Below are 18156 nucleotides of genomic sequence, written 5' to 3'. Positions count from 1 at the left end.
GAGAAACTGAAAAGTACGAGCAAATAAGTGGACAAGACACAATCAAAGGAAAGTGAGAGGAAGTCATCAATTTTGGAGACAAAAGGTTAGTTTCGTCATTTTAGTAAACAGAGACTATCAATCACGATCACCCATTTAAATTAGAGTTATTCGTTTTGTTGGTTTTATTGAGAATTAAAATAAATGATAATTTATTGTGAAGCAGTAAAATAAGAAATCTTTGATGTGGATATAAATTTAATTAATTTGAATTGATAAATTTTGGATGTATGATTTGATGGATGGTTGAAATTTTTATTATTCTAATCATTGTATTATGGTACATGTTTTTTCAGATTTTTTTCTTTTGATATTTGATTGGTTTTAAAATATAACTTCTTTTACTTTATAATTTCATAATGTTGCTGTAAATTTATTTACCTATTGTCTATCCCTTTTTCCTCAAAGGCAACTACCAAACAATACTTTGAAGCCACGTTTTGTTTTAATTAGTAGAAGAGCCCTGATAGTGGAGTCACTGACGGTGGATATGAGCTATCACCTCCGATGTCGTTCAACATACATCGATTTGCATGAAAATTGGTGAGTGATTAGAGGATATCTCAAGAAACAAAGGTGACATTGTGCCAACTTGCGCTTTTACCCTGGGGGTGGATGTCTCCCCTTCTCAAGGTGAAAATTATTTTATTAAAAATAACCCCATAATTAGATGGGGGACAAATTCTAAGCAAAATTTGTTATATAACGTTATTAAAATAAATCAAAACTTTTTGAGTTATTAAAGATCAAAATTTTTAATTTTTCGTAAAAAAAATGCATGTTTCTAACCGATTTTTTATAGATAGCTCAAAAACTATAAGTTTTTACCAAAAAGTTATTATTACCAAAATTGAAGCTAATAAAAAACTAACTAAACTCCGTACTAAACAAACCTTTTAATGTAAACTAAAAGTGAGTTATAGGTAATTGAATGTATATTTTTTTCGGCGAGTACCCAAATCTAACTATTCAAGCTTAAATTACGGGAAAATGATGCATTTTATCTTCTTCTTCTTTACGTGCCATCTCCGCGACAAAGGTTGGCAATCATCATTGCTATTCTCACTTTCGACACTACAGCCCGAAAGAGTTCAGTTGAGCTGCATCCAAACCATTCTCTGAGATTTCTCAGCCAGGACATTTTTCTCCTACCTATGCTGCGCCTTCCTTTAATATTTCCATACATAATTAATTTTAGGAGTTCATATCTGTCACCACGTGTTATATGACCCAAGTATTGAAGTTTTCTTATTTTGATGGAATCCAGTATCTCCCTGCTGTTCTGTATTCTCCTTAGTACTTCCTCATTGGTTATTCTATCTGTCCAGGAGATTCTCAGCATTCTTCGATACGTCCACATCTCAAATGCTTCCAATCTATTGAGGCATTGTTTATTGAGAGTCCATGTCTCCACACCATACAAAAGAACAGAAAATACATAACATTTTAGTACTCGCTTTCTAAGATCTAGGCTGATGTCTCTACTACACAATATTTGTTTCATATTAGTGAATGCACTTCTAGCCTTTTCTATTCTAATTTGGATTTCCTTGGTATAATCGTTTGTTTCACTAATGTTCGTCCCTAAATAGTTATAATTCTGAACTCGTTCTATCGTCTTATTATTTACGTGTAGATTGATGTTTCTAATAGTTTTTTTTTATATAACCATGAATTCGTTTTCTTTATGTTTAGTGACAGACCAAATTCTTCACTTGTTGCAACAACCTTATTTAAAATTCTTTGTAGATCTGTAATAGTTTCTGCTATTAGTATTGTGTCATCGGCGTATCTAATTTCACATATCGATAGGCGATTTATTTTTATGCCTGCTACTTCATCTTCTAATGCTTTTTTGAATATTTCTTCTGAGTATGCATTAAACAGTGATGGCGACAAGACACAGCCCTCTCTAACGCCTCTTTTGATTTTTATTTTATTGGTGTTTAAATTATTTATTCTTATGACAGCTTCTTGTTCATAATACAGATTATTTATTATTCTTATATCCCGTGTGTCGATGTTCTTTGTTCTCAGTAGTTTTATTAACGGATTATGTTTCACCGTATCGAATGCCTTGTTATAATCTAGGAAGCAGACATAGATGTCCTGGTTTACATCTAAACATCTCTGTATTAGCACATTTACTGCAAATAATGCTTCTCTGGTTCCTTGAGCATTTCTAAATCCGAACTGAGTTTGTCCAATGTCTTGTTCTAACTTTTTGTATATTCTACGATGAATAATCTTTAGAAATACTTCGAGTATGTGGCACATTAGACTGATGGTACGGTGTTCGCAACATTGTCTGGCGTTTCTCTTTTTCGGTATAGTCACGAATGTCGATAGAAACCATTCTTTAGGTAGGTAATATACCTACCTGTTCTGTATATGATATGAAATAATTCGACAATTACATGTATATTGCAGTCGACTATAAGTTGCAATATTTCTGTCGGTATTTCGTCCGGTCCTACAGCTTTCCCAGTTTTCAGTTCTTTAATGGTGTGTTTTACTTCACTTTCTGTTATTTCTGGTCCAGTCTCTTCAACGAAATATTCGTTATCTATTGTGCCTTGGTTGTCGTTAAACAGCTGTTCTATATAGTTTGTCCGTACCAAAAATTTGTTTTCTGTATCCATTACTATGTCTCCCTTTTCATCAACTAGTATATTTTGTTTGTATTCTGGTTTTCTAGTTAATGTAGTAGTTTATGTTGTAGCGTTTCTATTTCATCACATTTTTCTTTTAACCAGTTTTCTTTTGCTACGCGAATTTGTCGCCGTATTTCGTTTTGTGTTTGCTGGTATAACGATTTATTTTTGTCCTTATATGCTTTTCTTTTGTTCATTAAGTTTAGTATTTCGTCTGTCATCCAATCTTTTTTCTTTTTTTCGGGTTTGCGTAGATACTTTTTTGAAGGTTCTATTAAGTCAGCCTTTATTTTTTCCCAGTTTTTGTTGACATTTTCTTCACTGTTATCCCCCTCAATCTGTACGATGTTTAGACGTTCGTTAATTCTTTCTTTGATATTTTCTCTGATTTCTGGATTTCTTAGTGCACTTATATCAGTTATTTTACAAAGGTAGCTCGGGCTTGTGCTATTCGGCTTTTAATTTCTGCGGTTAGGACCCAGCTCTCAATGATATTACTGCCTAGATATACGAGTTTCTCTACTCGCTACCAGTGTAGCATCTCTGACTTTTATACCGTCATCCTGTATATAATTTTGTTTGCTATCATATTATGTAGTTTTTTTAACATTGAGTTTTAATCCCTATGATCACAGGTTTGTTTTATTTTGTTCGTTAGACTTTGAAGGTCTTCTTCGCAATTAGCCAGCTAAGGTATCATCGGCATATTTAATATTGTTTACGGTTACTCCATTCACAATAATACCTTCTGCTGTCTCCATTAAGGCTTCCTTAAATATTTCCTCTGAATACAAGTAAAAGAGCATCTAAATGCAATAGCATATTATCTTTGCCCACTCCTCTTTTTCATTTCATCCGACAGTTATTGTTCAACTTTTATTCTTGCTACTTGATGCCAGTATAGCTTTGTAATTATTCGTAAATCTTTATCGTCCAGTCCAGCTGTTTTCAACATTTCTTTCATTTTTTTATGTCGAGTACACACCACCAGTATTGGCGGTAGAAAGTTTAGAAGTTGGTTAATTCATACAATGATACAAATTCCAACACAACGTCGTTAGATCACTCCTTACCACGGCGCTGACCGTACCAGTCCCTAGCCGAGTTAAAAGGGCCAATATCAGCTTCTGACTTCCTTTGAACCGTGTTGGGTCTGTCCATTTACCGACAAACGATGGAAGACTTTGCGTCGATCCACGCCGGCCATAAATAGAGGGTTCGGTCCTAGCCCAAGGATCGTAAGTCACAACTTTTGAGAGAAATAACTCTATTTCACGTTGCCTTGATTCCCGTCTTTAGTTTTTATCTTGTTCTCTTCGCATGCCACGCCACGGTCTGTTGGTTCCCATCTTTAGATTAGTTTTAAGCATCTTACTCATTGGGGTAACTCTCTACATGTCATTAGATTTAACAGTATAAAAATGTCTATTGTCCATGTGAGTAGATTGCTGTACTCATTGGAGTTTAAAAAAGAATTTATGTATAATATTAATGTATCATTTACCACAATTATGTATATTGAATGGCACTTACTGTAGTCTATTGATAATAAATCCGGGAACTTCCTTGGTGAGGGAAACTGGAGTTTGTCCAACTTCTTCCCAGATTGCTCTAGTTTTCTTGGCAACTTCAGGGTCGGTCCATGGAGCAGGTACTACTTCTACAACAGGAACATAGTAGGGCGGGTTGACTGGGTGGGATACGATTATATTTTTCCTAAAATAGATGAAATTAGGTAAACAGATTCATAGTTTAAGATATAACTACTTAACGAATTCTTGTAATGTATACCTTGTATTTCATGGTTTTATCTTCCTCCGAGAAGCCTTCGAGTTATGGGCCCACAGAAAGATATTAAGAATAAGTTGGGTGGATATAGTCACGAACGTCGAGGTGTTGAAAAGAATGGGAAAATAAAGAGAGGCTTTAAATACAATTAAAGTTGGAAAACTGCAATACCTGGGCAATATCATGAGTGGCGAGCGTTATAACTTGCTGCAATTAATATGTAATACAAGTAAGAATACAGGGTAGAAGGAGTCGCGGAAGAAGATGCATCTACTGTTTAAACAATTTGAGAGCTTGGTTTAACTGCACTTCTGTTGATCTCTTTAGAGCAGCGGTATCGAGAGTGCGAATTGCCATTCGACCATATGATGGTTGCCGACCTTTTTAGAGGAGATGGCACATGAGAAGATAAAAGTACTTTTTATGGTTGGGAAAAATAGTAAAACAGCGTTAGAAAGGGTCATAGCTTGGTCAAGGCAGAGACTGTTTAACATCCCGGTTAAAAAAAGATCGAGTATTATCGTCATCGAGAAAGGTTAATTATGAACCAATCAGAAACTGGCATGATTCGATTAAAATTTCATATTTGTCAAATCAGCAACTGTCTTTTTAATATTTAAATTTTGCCAACTCAAAATTGCCAGTAAACTAAAAAAGAAGTAGAAGAATAAGATTGTCTAGTAGTCGGCAGTTGCCCCCGAGAGAAAAAAAGTTAAATGTCGTTGAAAAAAAAATTTTAGTTGTTGTATTTGTCCCATGTCAACTCAAATTTCTACTAAATCAAAGAAGAAAATGAAGATTGTGTATTGATAGACAGTTGCCCCTAGTGTGAAATTTTTTTTATCTTGTCATGTTTGTCCCACACCAACCAAAATTGCCAGTTAACTAAAGAAGAAGAAGAAGAAGAAGAAGAAGATGAAGAAGAAGAAGAAGAAGAAGCAAATTGTACAATCAACTAACTCCAAATTGTAAGTGAATAAGGGATTTTTCCCATATTCCGCGACAATGAGCTGGCCAAATATCCAAGTAGGTGGAGGCCAATAAACTGAAGAAGAAGAAGAATATTTAAATGCCAAAATGAAACAAATCTATATTTGTTTATGATTTGTGATGAGAAATCCTAAATGTGAATTACTATATGCAATTACATACTTGGGGGAATAGAATGGAAACATGGGCTTGGATAACGAAGAACCTGGTATGGATTCAGCACTACGACACTTAAGAGGAAACAGTAGCGATCAACAGGTAGCCAAAACGCGTTCCAAGATTGCGGCTGTAATTTTGAATATTTTTTCGAGATATTTGGCACACGTATTCGTAATATAATAAAGAATGGCGGTACAGAGCCCAATTTGAAAAACATATTAATATGTGGAAATTACTCTGTAATTAAATAGAACATTAAAAAAACGAGCCTGTACCGCCATTAAGAAGAACAAAAAAATACACTTTCTTCAAATAAACTTTTTATCCGATGCCTAGATTTTGTGTCATTTTGGAACTACTAAAATTTTTTATTTCATAAGTAGTTCCAAAATGACACAAAATCTTGGCATCGGATAAAAAAGTTTATTTGAAGTAAGTGTATTTTTTTGTTCTTCTTAATGGCGGTACAGGCTCGTTTTTTTAATATTGTATTTAATTACAGAGTAATTTCCACATATTAATATATTTTTCAAATTGGGCTCTGTACCGCCATTGTTTATTATATTACGAACACGTGTGCTAGATATCTCGAAAAAATATTCAAAATTACAGCCGCAATCTTGGAACGCGTTTTGGCTACCTGTTGATCGCGACTGTATCACCTTAAGAGGAAGAATCATTGTTAAAATGTATTATTACGATAGCAGATACAACAGAAAAATGTTAACTTACTTATTTTTAAGGTGGTCGCTGAACAGTGATGGCATAAAAGTCGAAGTGGAACTTGACAAAATGGTATTTGGTGAAGCGATATCGTCAACTTGTTTCCAAACCTTTCTCTTTAGGTCAAGCACTTCTGGAACACATTCTTGCACAATCGTAGCATCTTTTACAGTTTCTGCGAGACTGGTTGTACCTGCAAATGAAGTTAAAATTTTATTGCCATATTTTTTTTGACATAAGAAAACTTTTTGACACACATAAGATGGAGACATTTTTACTAAAAACACTTCAAGAATAGGATGTTCAAGGACATATGTTGTCCTTTATTAAAAATTTTCTAACATCTGTACGATTGGCTTCTCTAGTTACACATTCAGCTCACTGGAGGGAATCGTAAGCGCATCGTAACCAACGCAGTCCCACTAGACTTCCACTACCATGTACGAGACGATACGAGACAAATGGTATAAAACTGCGATCGAGACGATAGAAAATCAATTCCACCCAATATACCGAGTTGAAAGGAACCGGGCTACCAGGCCGTGACCACTCATCAGTTTCCAACGGATTGTGTTGGGAATGACCGCAGTGTTGCGACATATTGAGTCGCAACCTGCCACAGAGCGGTTCTGTATTGAAGAATTGCTTCGAGCTAAGAGCGACCGCCAGTCGGGGGGCCAAATTTTTGCATGGGTTTGTGTGTGTGTGATTGTTGATATTTTAAAAATGAATAACCATTTTCAATTTCGTTGCAACAAAAAACTACAGCCGCATCATTATTCCAGTTCAATCAGAGAGTGCAGCAAGCACCTCTAACGGTTTCGAAACTTATTAGTCTCTCATCAGGAAGCACATATGCTGCTCTCTCTGACCCAACTAGGACAAACCCCGGCGTGCAGTCACGGATTGCAACGAACGAAATGGCAGGGATGCCCTAGCGGCAACTGCTATCAAAAACTAAGTTTTCAATCTAATAGCACATAAAACAACGGTTCCATGACATCTCGTAACGCGACAGTTCATAACCGGACAATTGGTAACGGACAATTCGTAACAGCGACAGTTCGTAACGGCGACACTTCGTAACGGCGACAGTTGGTAACTATACAATAAGTTCGTAACGTCCAAATTAAATTATGCTGTTTATTTTTGTTAACGTGGAAACTACTGCTATTACAGTTATAAATGAAATTATGTTTATCAGTTTAACGAATCAGTATCAGGATAAACATTTTAAGGCATTTCATATTTTGTGTTTCAGAATATAATAAAGTATTTAAACACGAAAATAAAAATTATTTAAATAAAATACTTTACTTAGAAAAATGTTTACTTAGAAAGTTAGGCATGTGTCTAAAGATGGTTGTCGGCTTAAAGATTTCACGAATTACTTCTATTCCTTTGTCTAAGTAGGTACATGCAAATTTAAGGAACAATAAGAGGGATAAACTTTTAAAAATATTGTTAAACGTTTGTATGTATTTAAATATTTAAAGTTTGTATGTGTTTAAAGACTTTTAATATTTTCTGAAACACGAAATATAAAATGTGTTACAACATATTTATCCAGGTAGCTACTATTTCGTTAAATTGATAAACATAATTTCAATTATAACTGTAATAACAGTTAGTTTCGACGTTAACAAAAATAAATAGAATAATTCAATTTGGACGTTACGAATTTGTATAGTTACGAACTGTCGCCGTTAAAAAGTGTCGCCCTTACGAACTGTCGCTGTTACGAGTTGTCCGTTACCAATTGTCCGGTTACGAACTGTCGTGTTACGAGATGTCTAGTCACGAAAACAACATCCATAAATGTTATTCTACATCCTAACAGACGTGACTTATAAATTGTAAAATTCCCTCATCTTCCTTAGTCTCAGCATCCGTTATGGCTTGCAAATTGTAGAAGCCTCGGAGGTGTTGCCAGAGAAGCTTCCCATTGTTTTCAGTCTTAGGATGTAGAATAACATTTTTGGATGTTGTTTTATGTGCTATTAGATTGAAAACTTAGTTTTTTGTTGATATTTTGATTACGTGATTGCGACACCGTGTGTGGTTATTCCGTATTGAGGGTTAACGTGATTGCGAGTTCATGCGTAACTATTAATGTGTTGATATATATTGTTGAGGAACAGCGAGATTGCTTATTATAATACCATTGTTATTTTATTTTTGATAGTAGTAAATGCAATTTTGTTTTTCTTTTACAGACATCCGCCAAGGGGGCTTTTTTCGGGGGCGGACGAAGAGCAGAATATTGTTTGATTTTATTCTATTAGCCTTGCGACATCCAATATTGGACATAGGCCTCCCCTTCGCTCCTCCATCTTTCTCTGTCCTGAGCCATGTTCATCCATTTTTTTTCTTTTTGATTTTTACTTTGTACCGAAAGAACAAGAATATATTAATTTATTTTAATAGAACCTATGTTTTACTGAGTCTGTTATCCGAATACCCGTTACACATCATGAACTTTTCGAGTTAGAACCAATGGGTTTACATCTTTCAGACGAGTAGGTACTTCAAAACGGCACTCCACAAGTATCTACTCCGAGTTCAACACTATTTATACATACAATAAATAGTATTAAATAGAGAGCTAGGTACCTCTATTTACTAGCCTATATTCAGATGACTTGGTCATCTAAAAACAAACGATGTAGCTGGGATCACTATATTGCAAACTGCTTTACACACACTTGGAAGCTGGTCCCAAAACACGGTCTTTATATTCTCTGGTGAAAAGACACGTTAATGAATTCTTAGCAAAAGAAAAAATTATCTTCATTTTTAACTAAAATTAAACGGAGTTATTCTGAAACTGACAGAAGAAATAAATTTCTTAGGACTTTGTTTTAATCAAGGTATCGATTTCTGTTAAAAACGTTGATACATATATGAGTTTTGATGTGTTTAACCTGTTTAACCTACCTGAAATAAGAGCAAATTGTTGTTTTCCTGTAAGTGTTCCCCGGAGGACTTTTTCTTTTTCCAAAGTTTGCAATTGTTGATTGATATCTGCAAGGGCTACTTCAATTTGTTGGGAATCTATGTCGTAGAGAGAGACCTTGTAACCAGCGGCGGCAAAGATCATGGCCCATGATCGGCCAATGAGGCCACTACAAAAAATAATAGTATAATATATTTCTTAATCAAACACAAAGATAAAATAGATAAATGGATCTAAAAGATGCACCCAATCTCAAATAAAATTATAAATATATACTGTTAAATAATTTTTATGGAGAATATTTAGAGAATTAATTTTATGTCAAAGACCACGAGATCATAAATTTTCATCGCCCTGTATATAGCCAAAATTTGTAAATAATATGATTTAGCCGTAAGCAGTGTTTTCGTGGAACGAGAAAAACGTTAGTGATAAAGATTCTACGTACGGATTTATGCAATTCAAACAATGAACTAAATTACGGTCGGTTTTAGAAAGTTAATGTGCCGCTTTGGAATAGACAATAGAATATTTCTAAATGATTTCCTAGAAAGAAATCGACGGTAAACAATTTTATTTAGTTTTAGAATATAGGGTTTTTCTAGGATATAAGAAAACATTTAATTTTAATATCTCCTGGAAATTTGACAAGAGAGAAAATTTGTATACAACACTATTTGTTCTTAAGAACAGGAATTTTTTGGGTAACAGTTGATCCGGATGTCGAAAAGATTGTTATAATCAAAGAACTTGAGGAATTACATAACAGCGATTTTTCGCAAAACGAAACATGTTTTTGTATTTTTTGGGTCATTCTAAGTAAAAAATGTTCCTACAAGTTTTTTGTCGATGCATAGTTTTAGAGATAAACGCGGTTGAACTTTCAAAAAATCGAAAAATTGCAATTTTTGAACCCGAATAACTTTTGATTATAAAATAAAATAGCAACTCTGCTTACGGCATTTGAAAGTTCAAGTCAAATATACCGGTTTTGATTATTTGCATTACTAAAAATTAATTTTTTTATTGTCAAACAAACCTATAAACAAATAGTGTTTCCCGTGCCCAATGCTATGTGTTTTATCGCATGCTACGCAGAAACACCTGTTTGTAGGCTCGCTTACTCATTCGATTTTAAATGAGAAATGCATTGAAAACATCATTGAAGCACTATGTGTTTATAGCTTTGTTTAACAATAAAAAAAAATAATTTGTAGCAATGAAAATAATCAAAACCGATAGAATTTGACTTAAACTTTCAAATGCGGTAAGCAGATTTGCTATTTTATTTTTTAATAAAAAGTTATTCGGGTTCAAAAATTGCAATTTTTCGATTTTTTGAAAGTTCAACCGCGTTTATCTCGAAAACTATGCATCCTACAAAAAAAACTGTAAGAACATTTTTTGCTTAGAATGACCCAAAAAATACAAAAAAATGTTTTGTTTTGCTAAAAATCGCTGTTATGTAATTTCTCAAGTTCTTTATTTATAACAATCTTATCGACATCCAGCTCAACTGTTACCCAAAAAATTCGTGGTCTACGGGTCAAAATACATAAAAAAAAACTTGGGTGAGTCCATCTGAATAAAGGAGGCCGTTGTAACCCCCTGGCGACAGGACTAATAGGAACTGTATAAGCATCAATCGCTTCATAAAGGCATAAAGGGTAAGATGGATGGGGTACATGCTGAGAATGGAAAGAAAGAGGATGCCAAAGACGATCATAAAACCTAAATTTTTTAAAATAATATTTGATATTCTGTACCATAATGGAATTATCGACCTATAGGTTTCTTATTCTGTTTTATATGCTTATTATGCTGTTAAAAAAATAGGTAGGCTTAACTAAATTAGTTAGCGATACAAATACACACACCGGCAAGATTAGCCGAACGCCTTAAAAATGGGACATGTTTGATGTCTCGAATTTTCTAAACCTGTTGTCCTATTTGAGTGATTCTTTTAGTATGTTATAGCCTTATTATTTAAGAATAGCAGTGTAATAATATTGTTGCTAGACAGGTAAATGTTATTTTATACCGGGTGTAATAATCATACTGTGTTTTTTTCTTCAAGTTCGGTGGACAACACCCTGTGGAATATTCTGGCATATATAAAATATTGAAATTAAATCTTTATTATAGCCTTAGGCTTTCTTAACATTTTCTTTTTTGATTCATTTGCTTATGTTGGAAAATAAAAAAGTTATGAGCTTTAACAACTAGCCATGTTTTTCATCAATAAATCCTCATAGTAGGGGAGGAAAGTATGCTAAATTTGCAGTTACTCGAGCGTTATGGGGACCTATTGGATTGTAAAGGGTGGGTGCTAAAACCAAAAAAAGTTAAGATACGTTTTCCATAAAGCGTAGGATATTTTTTAATTTAATTTTCCATTTCCACCAATCGTTTTTTCCGATTATAGCGCTATCTATCCATAATTCGAAAAAATTAGTCGAATTAAAGTTGCTTATTTTTGCGTAAAGAATCCAAATCTGCAATAAAAATTGGGGGCTCTTATTTAAGATTTTAAATTAAATCCCCTACCCCACCTTCGTGGAGGCTCGTGTTTGGTACCATTCGATAGATTTTGAAAAAATATTGAATACGTGTATTTTGCAGTTTTACGATCTGATGTTCATTTCGCCAAATATCGTATTTAAAATTTTTAATTTACCTCCCACCCCTCTCCGAGAGGTATTGTATTTAGTATTATTCGATAGATCAGAGGTTCCCAAACTATTTTTTCACGTAGACCACAATTTACTGGTTTCGGTGGACCCCTGCTGCTACATTTTTACCATATTCCCAAAACTCGTTCCAAGTGTGAAGATCTAACGATGGAAATTGGCGTCGCGGGTGAGTTTCAACCCTAAATTCATCATCATTCATCATCACCCAGCTCTTTGCGTCCACTGTTGGACATAGGCCTCCCTCATTTTTGTCCATTGTGCTCTATTTTGGGCACTTTGCATCTAATTTCTTGACATTTTCTTGATATCGTCAGTCCAACGAGTAGGTGGTCTTCCTCTACTTCTTTTGTCTAATCTCGGCCTCCACTCAAATAATCTCTTCGTCCACCTCTCATCACTGATTCGGGCGATGTGTCCGGCCCAGTTCCATTTCAGGGTGGCAATTCGGGAAATTACATCGGTAACTCCTGTTCTTTGTCTTCGAAAATAGTGCCAAATTCGGAGTGGTAAAAATAAAGAAAAAATAGTAGGTATATTTTCTTACGATATATTTATTAAAATGATAATGATTACAGACTAAAAAGAATTAAAATGAAACACTAAAAACGTTATGTAACTTCAAATATGCAAATCAATAATAAAAAATACCCATACTTTTAATGGGAGGGATGTACTTGATGGATTGACAGCAAATTATCAATATTTGGCTTCAGTTTTGTAAGGATTAACCGCAAATCTCCCCGTTCTGTAATGTTTAATGTGCTCCTTTTTTTTTTTGTTAATAGGTTTGTAACGACACTAAAACTTTTTTCGACAAGGTATGACGAGGTAAACGCTATCAAAAGTTTTCTCGCAATTTCCCACAGCCCAGGATATTTTCAGGTGTTTCTGCTTGCTGCCAAAATGTTTGATAGCCTTTTTTAAATTGCACCTTCAGTTATTCATTGGTGCTGAGCTCTAGTAGTTACTCTTGTAATACCACATCCGCCACTTTCGTTTCATCAAATGGATTTATGACCCATGGTGGTATTTCCATTATCAAAATATCTTCAAATCTGTTTTTGAAGTCATCATGCAGCGATTTAAATATTGAACGTATGTCTGAATATCTTCATCAAGTGACAAGTTTGGAAACTGAGAATCCGCGTCGCTAATATTTTGCTTCATAAATTTCAATTTTCCAAGAAAAGCCGAAACTACACTCTTTGTTTTTATTAAATTTAGGTTATCCCCTTGTAACTGCAAGTTAATGTCATTAACTTTTTTGAACAAATCTGTCAAAAACGCAATGTCTGCTTTCCATTTGATCAGGTTTTCCTTGAAATCTGGATCTTTACTTTTCAGAAACTCTAAAACTGATTCAAAAAGTAAGTAATGCCCGGTTGCACCAACAGATCTTAAGCTTAAGTCGAGAATATCATAAAAATTAATATAATATAATTATAATATATTGCAATAAGAATACCATAATATAATAATAGATATAATTGATAATAAGGTAAGAATCTAAAATGATGGTGCAACGTAAGTGATACTCAAGGAGGCCCTATTTATAAGTAGAGCTTAGCTAATCTGGAACTTAAGATCTGTTGGTGCAACCAGGCATTAAACCTTGTTAAACATGCACGCTTCGACCCATGTAAAAAAAGGCATTTTAAAGTTTTCTACATTAAAATTTGATCAAAAACTTGTTTTTAATCAAAATATCTTGTTATAATATATTTTAATGACATTTTTAAGTCCCTACTATTAAAACATTATTTTTTTCATTGATATTTTACGATAGAAAATGCAAATTTGTTTAAATAAATACCAAATCACTATAAAATTTTCGTGGACCCCCACTTACAACTTGTGAACCTCCATTTTTATTTTACGCCAACGTAGACCCTCGTTGAGTCTCTCGTGGACCCCTGGGGGTCCACCTGGACCACTTTGGGAATCACTGCGATAGATCTTTGAAAAATATTAACACGTATTTTTTAGTTTTTCGATCTGACGTTTACTTCGCGAAATATTCGGTTTTTTTGTGAAACTTTCTCATAGCCTAGTTTAGGATTGTTTAATAAACTAAGCAGAAAATGAGGAGTTATTGGTGGAAAACACGGCTAGTTGTTAACGCACATTTGTTTATTAAACTAAGCAGAAAATGAGGAGTTATTGATGGAAAACATGGCTAGTTGTTAACGCACATAACTTTTTTATTGTCCAACATAAGAAAATAGTGAGAAACCTTGTACCCTGTAAGTGTACCTCTACCATAATATTGGTTCTTAATACAGGGGACTTCGTTAAGGGGGATCCGAAGAAAAATCTATCCTCAGAAAAATAGTGTATATTTAAAAAATCTGACAATTTGAACGTGGCCTAAGAAAATGGGCGAGTCACAAAGTTTCACAAAAAAAGCGAATATTTCGCGAAATGAACGTCAGATCGAAAAACTAAAAAATATTTTTGCAAATTTTAGAAGGATGGGGAATAGGTATAAGAGAGAATCTGTTCCGAACTAAGAAATCCAAAGATTTTATTATTTTTAAACATTTATTTGTTTGAAAATGGAGTCTTTAAGTTTCGACAAGTTGTTAATAGATGTCGCTATAGCGTCTGAATGTTAATTATATTTTATAATTGACAGAAATGGCAAAGATTTTTATTTTCTTTTCAGAGCATCATTACGGTAGCTTTCCTGATGAGAACTAAGGGGTTCGAAATGGCCATAGAAAGAGGGTAATGATCTCTGAATTGAAAATAAAAATAATGCCTTTATCTACCTACGTTCTTACTCACGTATTGAGTACAAGGAGACAGTTTCGTTGATCTTTGCCTCGATGAAAAGATGTGTTGTGGAGTGCAACTATATAGACCCCCACGTCTCTGCATTCATCACCCTTTATTCCTTGCAAATTTTAGAAGGATGGGTAATAGGTATAAGAGAGAATCTGTTCCGAACTAAGAAATCCAAAGATTTTATTATTTTTAAACATTTATTTGTTTGAAAATGGAGTCTTTTGGTTTCGACAAGTTTTTAAAAAATATTTGTTTAATATTTTTCAAAAGTCTGTCGAATGATACCAAAAACCAACCCCCAAGGAAAGGGGTGAGGGGTAAATTAAAAAGTTTAAATACGAACCCTGCGATATTTCGCGAAATGAACATCAGATCGTAAAACTGCAAAATACATGTATTCAATATTTTTGAAAAATCTATCGAATGGCACCAAACACGAGTGCCCACGGAGGTGGGGTGGGGGATTTAATTTAAAATCTTAAATAGGAGCCACCAATTTTTATTGCAGATTTGGATTCTTTACGTAAAAATAAGCAACTTTAATTCGACTAATTTTTTCTAATTATGGATAGATAGCGCTATAATCGAAAAAAAAACGATTATTTCAAATGCAAAATTAAATTAAAAAATGAAAAGTCCCCACTTTATGGAAAACTTAACTTAACATGTTTCTTATTTTAGCACATACTCTTCACAATCCAGTAGGTCCCGTAACGCTCGAGTAACTGCAAATTTAGCATACTTTCCTCCCCTACTATGAGGATTTATTCATGAAAAACATGGATAGTTGTCAACGCGCATAACGTTTTTATTATCCCACACAATTAAATGAATCGAAAAGAAGAATGTTAAGAAAGCCTAACTCTAAAATCGAGTTTTAATTTTAATATTTTACATATGCTAGAATATTTCACAGGGTGTTCCAAACTTTAAGAAAAAAACACAGTATGTTTGGTACACTCGGTATAAAATGATATTTAACTGTCTAGCAACAATATTATCACAACGATATTCTTAAATAATAAGGCTATAACATACTAAAAGAATCACTCGAATCGGACCACTGGTTTAGAAAATTCGAGACATCAAACATTTTCCATTTTTAAGGTGTTCGGCTAATTTTGCCGGTGTGTGTAGTAGGGGAGCAAAGTATGGTGCAGTCACTCGAGCGCTTTGGGGACCTATTGGGTTGTGAAGAGTAGGCTAAAACAAAAAAAAGTTAAGTAAAGTTTTTCATTGTTCATTTTTAATTTAATTTTCCATTTCAACAATGGTTTTTTCAGATTATAGCGCCATCTATCCATAATTCGAAAAAATGTTTCGAATAAAAGTTGCTTATTTTTACGTAAAGAATCCAAACCCAGATAACAATTTGGAGCTCCTATTTAAGATTTTAAAGTAACCCCACACCCCACCTCCGTGGGGGGTCGTGTTTGGTACCATTCGATAGATTTTTCAAAAATATTAATTAAGTGTATTTTGCAGTTGTTCGATCTAATGGTTATTTTGCGAAATATCGCGGGATTTGTATTTAAAATTTTAAATTTACCCCCACCCATCTCCGTGGGTGGTCATGTTTGGTATCATTCGATAGATTATTGAAAAATATTGAACACGTATTTTTTAGTTTTTCGATCTAACGTTCATTTCGTGAATTATTCGCTTTTATTTTGTGAAAATTTTTAACTCACCCATTTCCTTACGCCCTGCTCAAATCGTCAGATTTTTTAAATATACACTCTTTTGCATGTACTTAACTTACCTTATCTTAACCTGACAATTTCGAGTATTTTTAAGGATAGATTTTTTTTCGGGCCCCCCTTAACGAACTCCCCTGTGTTAAGAGCCAATATATGGTAGAGGTACATCTGCAGGGTACCAGGTTTCTCCCCATGTGATAATCCGACGCGCTCGAGTAACTGTAAAAATCCCCGCTTGGGCTCCCCTACCATAAAGCAATTAATCAAGTAAGGTAAAACCCAAACCAAACAAAGCAATACAGTTTAAGATATTGTTAAGCAAATGATTTGCTTGTTTCAAGGTTTTTCTACATACTTTAACCTTATTTTATATGCTGTTTGATTAACTCGATATCTTAAAGATTTTTTTGCTAATAAAAACAACAAGGCTTCAAAATTCAATTATACAATCCGTCGTTCAAGTTCAAGATAAAGGTCAAATCTTTAAGTAATCGACAACTAAGTAGGGGAGGAAAGTATGCTAAATGTGCAGTCACCCGAGCGCTTTGGGGACCTATTGGGTTGTGAAGGTGAAGAGTAGGTTCTAAAACCAAAAACAATCGTTTTTTCCGATTATAGCGCAATTTATCCATAATTCGAAAAAATGTTTCAAATAAAAGTTACTTATTTTCACGTAAGGAATCCGAATCTGCAATAAAAAATGGGGCTCCTATTTAAAATTTTAAAGTAACCCTCCACCCCACCTCCGTGTTTGGTGCCATTCGATAGATGTTTCAAAAATATTGAATAAGTGTATTTTTCAGTTTTTCGATCTGATGTTCATTTCGCAAAATATCGCGGGATTCGTATTTAAAATTTTAAATTTACCCCTCACCCCTCTCCGTGGGGAGTCGTGTTTGGTATCATTCGATAGATTTTTGACAAATATTGAGCACATCTTTTTTAGTTTTTAGATCTATCGTTCATTTCGCGAAATATTCGCTTTTTCTTGTGAAACTTTGTGACTCAACCATTTACTTACGCCCCGCCCAAATCGTCAGATTTTTTAAATAAACACTGTTTTGCATGTACTTACTTAACTTACCTTATCTTAATCTGACGATTTCGAGTTTTTCTAAGGATAGATTTTTTTTTCGGCCCCCCTTATCGAACTCCCCTGTGTATAGAGCCAATATATGGTAGAGGTACATCTGAAGGGTACTAGGTTTCTCCCCATATGATAATCTGACGCGCTTGTGTTACTGCAAAAATCCCCGCTTGTGCTCCCCTACCATAGGTCACGGTTATGATAACTGACTTCACGGTGCACTTATGCGGGAATTTTTTTTAGCAATAATTGCTCGATAACACGAATGGATCAATTTAGAGTAATTAGTGGAGCGATGTGCTGATTTCAAAAAAATACGGCAATTGTTTTGGCAGTATTGCTTCTAACTGTTCCATACATTCCTATTGCTCAACGTATCTGGTACGGATTGCCGAATATCAAGTGGGTATAGAAATTCGAGTGAGTTTGTTATACAGAACGTTTAATGTTTGATTAGATATAGCCTACTGAAGGCTAAAATCGGCAACATTGCTTATGAGAATGAGAATGCCACCAGAATGACGAATGACTGAACGAGTCGGCGCGAACCAGTTGCATTAGATGGGCAGCGGAGAAGCAG

General features: G+C 34.3%; 1 protein-coding gene across 3 annotated transcripts in view; it reads right to left on the bottom strand.

The window, feature by feature from the left end:
• The window catches only part of LOC114326749 (lambda-crystallin homolog), a 593088-nt gene that overhangs the window by 6353 nt on the left and 568579 nt on the right, over nt 1–18156 (bottom strand). For all 3 annotated transcript variants that reach the window (XM_050643140.1, XM_050643139.1, XM_028275180.2), the window contains 3 exons: nt 9291–9478; nt 6363–6546; nt 4227–4409 (listed from right to left, as the gene is read on the bottom strand). In XM_050643140.1, the coding sequence (XP_050499097.1) occupies nt 4227–4409; nt 6363–6546; nt 9291–9478 (555 nt within the window). The remainder of the gene's footprint in view (nt 1–4226; nt 4410–6362; nt 6547–9290; nt 9479–18156) is intronic.

This window comes from Diabrotica virgifera, chromosome 2 (assembly GCF_917563875.1).
Source record: "Diabrotica virgifera virgifera chromosome 2, PGI_DIABVI_V3a".
Lineage (NCBI taxonomy): Eukaryota > Metazoa > Arthropoda > Insecta > Coleoptera > Chrysomelidae > Diabrotica > Diabrotica virgifera.
Note: the sequence above shows the minus strand (reverse complement) of the source record. Positions and strands in the feature narration are given on the sequence as shown.